The sequence below is a fragment of the Cololabis saira genome, chromosome 20, assembly GCF_033807715.1.
Source record: "Cololabis saira isolate AMF1-May2022 chromosome 20, fColSai1.1, whole genome shotgun sequence".
NCBI classification, from domain to species: Eukaryota; Metazoa; Chordata; class Actinopteri; order Beloniformes; family Belonidae; genus Cololabis; species Cololabis saira.
In genome coordinates this window covers 28,477,558-28,483,557 of record NC_084606.1, presented here as the reverse complement: position 1 = coordinate 28,483,557, position 6,000 = coordinate 28,477,558, and the positions used below count along the sequence as shown (strand labels likewise).

Here is a 6,000-nt window from a genome sequence, read left to right as displayed (position 1 = left end):
ATGCTTACTGGAATTTGTGTAAATTAAAATGAGGACAGCAGACTGAATGTGAGCAACAAAGGAAGAAGATTTTAACATAATCTCTTTCTGGTTGATTTAAAAAATAAAGTAAATCTTAAACTCAAGGGGCCTTTTCTTTGCCTTACAACTTTCTTCAACTATTTTCTATGCCCTTCATACTTACAACAACACCTATAAATTATCTATTAGATAGAACATCTGAAGAACAGAGGGACTGTTGGGGGGGTCAGTCAACCAACAACAAACCAGACTGTGCAATAACTTTGTGTATAATATACACAATATTTTATTTATTATATATATATATATATATATATATATATATATATATATATATATATATATATATATATATATATATATATATATATATATATATATATATATATATATATATATTTCATAAAATATATTTCATAAAATTCATTTCTTTTCTATTCATATAATTCTATTTATGGCACTGCACCTTATCAATCAACCTTATCAATTTCCCCGAGGGAATCTCCCAAAGAGATTAATAAAGTCGTCTGAATCTGAATGATCAAGTACAGTATATTATAGTGAATATACTGGATGTAAGATTGTTCATAAAAATATTGTTTTTACCGAGATTCTAACTTTATACGGACTTATCAGTGTAAATCCAAAAGATTGCGTGGCTGCAACACCCCGTATTACGTGCAGGGGGCAGAAACCTCGAGAGGTCAGGGGGAGCTTTAAGTTTCAACTTCCGCCTGACTCCTTCCTCTTCCGGTTACGGCGAAATCAGGTATGGCGCCTACTGTTTTCCTCTCGAATATGTACAACATGTAATCCGGTGCAATCCTGTGTTTTAGGACCTATTATGCTTTATTTTGAGAAGTGATATCACTCATATCAACTCTGTGTATGTAACGATGGTGTAATTGTATATGTTAGTGGGCTCAGGGAGACGATATTAAGCTGTCTCTTCAGTGTCATGACGAGGCCGCCATGAACCTTAACATACACAGAAGTTGGTGAAAAACAGCTACGAAAACGGTCCTTAAAGATAAATGAGTGTCGCATAAGCAAACAGTTACTTGTGTGTTCATGGGAATGTTGACAGACACCAGAGTGAGGGGTAATACTGTGTGTCTCCCTGCAGCTTCAACATGGTGCAGCGCCTGACTTACCGCCGTAGGTTGTCCTACAACACCGCCTCCAACAGGACCAGACTGTGAGTGAGCCGCATGGCTGCTTATATTCCTAGTTTAATACCTCTTGAATGTGGCAGCATCTTGACTCTCTGCGTGGTTAAAACTCGGCCCGTGTCGTCCCGCAGGTCCCGGACCCCTGGCAACCGGATCGTGTACCTGTACACCAAGAAGGTCGGCAAAGCCCCCAAGTCTGCATGCGGCATCTGCCCAGGAAGACTGCGGGGAGTAAGTACACATCTGTGCTCAATGTTTGTTCTTAAATTCAGATAAAGGTTGGGGATGGATGAGGGTGCTGATCAGGTGAAACAATACATTTTTGATAAGCTCTTGAATTTACATTTATGCCTGTATACATTTCAAGCTAGGGGTAAGAGAAAATGTTCTTATGGTAAAGATAAACATTTGATGGGAAATGTTTTAACTCTTATGAGCCAGGTCCTGCTCAAGGTTTCTTCCCTCCTAAAGAAAAATAGATGTTTGTATCTAGTGTAGGGCTGCAACTAACGATTATTTTAATAATCGAGTAATCTGTCGATTATTTTTTCGATTAATTGATGAATCGGATAAAAAAAAAAACAAAGCATTAAATTCCAACCATTTATTTGAAAACAGAACTGACAGTGCAAATTCCCAGTGCAGATAATCTTCAGAAAGTTCACAAACAGGTTGCTCCTTGAACATCCCTGAGCTTTTAAAGTATTGATAAAAAAAAACAACTAAATGGACTAACACAGAAAACATACACATGTATGCTTTACATCTGCCAAATATATAAAAATAAAGTGCACAAAAGAGGTATTTGTTTAAAAGGGACCTGAGCTGTCAGAACAATAAATAAATTATAAAGAAAAATACAAATCAGAAACAGGATTTGTTTGAACATTACAATTTGTTCTCTCACTGCCTTCACTCAAAAAACTAAGGATCTTACCAAGAAGTTTTCTTATTTCTAACTTAAAAAAGCCATTACTCCTAATAACACACATCACTTAAAAGGTTAGGTGTTGTTCCCACGTGTTTCAATTGAACTTTCATTTGTGTCAAGCAAATTTTAAGTTAAAGTATACGATTTTGAGTTTTGGCAGTGTTCAAAATAAAATTATGAGACCTGCTGTATTGGAGCACATTTTCTTTTAGTTAAAACTGTAGCGGGAACAGATGTTTAGAGAAACCTATGTATGTACCGGGTTAGAGGGGGAACATATAGGAGAACGGACCAGAAGAATATAGAGTGGATTAAAAATAAAAGTAAAGCACTGAGCTACAGGTGTCTCCCGTCTGGGCCATTGCAGACTCATTGCCTGAGCATGGCATGTTACAAAAACCAAACATATCCGCCGCCTCTTTCTTCTAACTTTACGTGCGCAGCGTCAGCGCGTTGTGCCGCACTAAATGTAGTCCGGGCGAAATATCTGCTTTGATCTGCAAAATTAAACGATTCCTCGATCATTTTTTGTAATCGGATTACTCGAATTATTCAAGGAATCGTTTCAGCCCTAGTGCTGATCAGTTGAAACAATACATTTTTGATAAGCTCTTGAATTTACATTTATGCCTGTATACATTTCAAGCAAGGGGTGAGAAAAAATGTTATGATAAAGATAAACATTTGATGGGAAATGTTTTAACTAACCCCCCCTCCCTTATGAGCCAGGTCCTGCTCAAGGTTTCTTCCCTCTTAAAGAAAAATAGATGTTGTTTGTATCTAGTGACCCTACAGATGACCCCTACAGATCATTTTTGGCTTTGTCTGTCAATGTGTCGCAACATCAACCTTTGAAATATATTTATTTTGTGTCCATTTCCCCTTAAAGTGGAGTTTTTCCTTGCCTTGCTTAAGGTTTTTCTCCCACCAGGGGAGTTTTTACCTGCCATTGTTTATGTTTTATATAATAATTGCTCGGGGGTCATGTTCTGGGTCTCTGGAAAGATCCTAGAGACAACTTCTGTTGTAATGGATGCTACACAAATAAAATTGAATTAGGATAATTGAAAAGGTTATTGGTAACACCAGACCGGACTTCATTTGAGATGGACAAAAGTGAAGTGGAAAACTGTTCTATAAATCATTAGATAACATTTTTTTTAATTCTTACTAAAATCATCTCCACACCCAAAGAGGATACTGACCATCCTGCTAGTTATCACAGCCAGTATGTGTGATGTGTACTCCATATGTTCTATGTGAATGCACTATATGGTTGTGGCTGGTGTTAAGTCTTTCTTGTGGCCAAGAAAACAAAATTGTAATATTCAGGTAACCAAGCAACTCATTTTATTGTCCAGATCCATCTAATGACATAGGATGCTAAACCCACATTCTTACACTATTTGCAGTGGGCCTAAAATAAAAAAAAAACAACAAAAACCCCAAACACCATTACATCTGTTTGAAGCCACATGTTTGTATTGGAAAAGTAAAGGCTGTTCTGTAATTCACCCTTTTGTCTGCCAAATATATCATTACACTATATGTGGTAGATATAGGCTGAAGTTGTTACATCATATCTCAGTCTGTACCACAGCACACGTTATTATGCTGGGAAAGAAAGAATCAGATGAGAAAAATTATTATTACCATTATAACGAAAACGTCTGTACATTAACATGAAAAGTACAAACAGCTTTGTTCATTTGGTAGTTGGAAAGCTGAGGCTATTCTCTTGATGTGCAAAACCAGAGGAAAAAAATATTGTTTGTAATATAAACATCAGACTGAGCTTGGGTCTTGATTTGAGCCTCAAATTACACTTTTAACATCAGCTTCAAGTGCTCACACTGTTCACCAGACTGTATGATTTTGTTGCACTTTGACTCTGAGGAGCCTGCATCTTGTTGCCTTTTGCAGTACAAGTGAGAGTTTGTGAAGGTGCACTCAGTATTACTCTAGACCTGTTTGTTATATTTGAGTTTTGTTAATGCCAAATATTCAGAAAATAAATCATAGCTCTATTGCTAATGAACCTGCCATTACATCTTTGAGGAAGCAGTTGGGCTGTCCACAATAAGAAATGCAAACGTGTCTAGTCCAAACGGAATAGTGTAGTTGCATGATATAGATCAGGAAGTCTTGTGGACATTTATCTGCATGTATTTCAACATTAATGCATTGAATCATGTTTTTCAGCAGATGAGGGTAAAATGTTTGATATTTGACCATTTTATGGTCATAGTGGAAACCTAATTCAATCATCCAATACACCATTATAGTAGTGAAGGTATGTCTTCCTAATGTTTCACTGCTTGGTGACCATGTGGTTGAGGCCTTTTCTCAGCCAGCAATTCTCTGGTGATGCCTGGCACGTTCTTATAATTGCTATTTGTGTTACAGATCCGCGCCGTCAGACCTCAGGTTCTGATGAGGCTCTCCAAGACCAAGAAGCACGTCAGCAGAGCCTACGGAGGATCCATGTGCGCCAAGTGTGTGCGTGACAGGTAGGAGAGAACTTTCCTGTTACCTCTTGACTCATAGATGATTTTGATGCCGGTTGAAAGTGCACATATGTCAGCTCAAGGGAAATGCATTAACTGAAATGTAATATACTATTTGCACTTATTTAATTGATATAGAACTTGAGATGAGATTGAAACATACTGGTCTCATGGAATCTTTATTAGCCAAATTTGTTCCTTGTTTAGTGTAGATGTCTACACACATTTTACACCCAATAATACTCTGTTAATAACGAATATAGACATGGTATAGACAACATAAATCTTTGAAAATCTAACAGAAGTTGGTGGGTTTTAGAATAGAAAGACATGGAGAATCAATTCTTCTATCTGTGTGAAGTAATGTAAACATCACACAACCAAAGCTAAGAAAGGGTTGTTGCTTAAATTAACAGCAAGAGCCTCATCATGCAGTCTATTTAATATTGGTGATTGACTCATAACTTCCCCCTGGTGGATGAGTTTCTAAACTGCACATATACAAATGACGAAAACCAGTATGAGGCACAGTAACAGACGCTATAGACCCTCACATACCAGTGTTTCTTTGAGGAAAATGTTTCCTCCTTTTGCTGGTCAGGGTGCCTTTATGTGAGAACCGCTTACTGGAAAGGCGTAAAATCTGGTCACCTTTTTTCCCACCTTCTGAGCCAGACAAAATGGCCTAAAAAGGGAGAGACCAATTGTGTGTTAAAGGGCCATCCCACCACTGTGAAACTGAGGGAGAAGTTTCTGATCACTTTGTGCATGTTCCGACCATTGTTGTAAGCACAGAGACGAGCAGCACTCGTACCTAAAACCCCCTCACAACTATAAGGGCAGCTTGAGAGGAAGACCCAGACACTTCCAGCCAGAGGAGCCGCAACACTTATTTACTGTACTGATTCTGAACATGCACCTTAATCTGTATAGTTACTGTTCAAACCTTCCCGGTCAACTCCTCCACACATCAGGACACTTCACACAGTCTCTATTTCGTCCACTTGCCTCATGCGTATATACGTGTACACATCCTTATCCTGTTAAAAGGACAACACTAGGAAGAAAGTTGACAGCATCTCCTCACCATTGTTTTTTTGGGGTTTTTTTTACACCGTATATGAAATTAACATGACACACAGACAGCGTCGAGTATCACTTTGTTTCTGGAGTGCAGGTTTTGTGTATATAAGGACATGTTGGCAGGATTTTTCTCTAGCTTGGGTCAGTAATGTAAAGGCCATTGGAGTAAAATGGGAGGCCCACTTTTACGTAAATGTTATAGAACACCGATATTCAAGCGTCTAATAATTAGAATAGACAGATGTATGAAAGTTGAGTGTTAATTGGCCATAAGACTAGAAATTAC

At 37.9% G+C, this 6,000-nt stretch overlaps 1 protein-coding gene across 1 annotated transcript in view; it reads left to right on the top strand.

Moving 5' to 3' along the window:
* The first annotated feature begins 1,068 nt into the window (after positions 1-1,068).
* rpl34 (ribosomal protein L34) overlaps positions 1,069-6,000 on the top strand; it is a 216,838-nt gene continuing 211,906 nt past the window's right edge. The window contains exons 1-3 of the mRNA XM_061709746.1: positions 1,069-1,219; positions 1,325-1,424; positions 4,531-4,634. Of these exons, the coding sequence (XP_061565730.1) occupies positions 1,155-1,219; positions 1,325-1,424; positions 4,531-4,634 (269 nt within the window). The 5' untranslated portion in view covers positions 1,069-1,154. The remainder of the gene's footprint in view (positions 1,220-1,324; positions 1,425-4,530; positions 4,635-6,000) is intronic.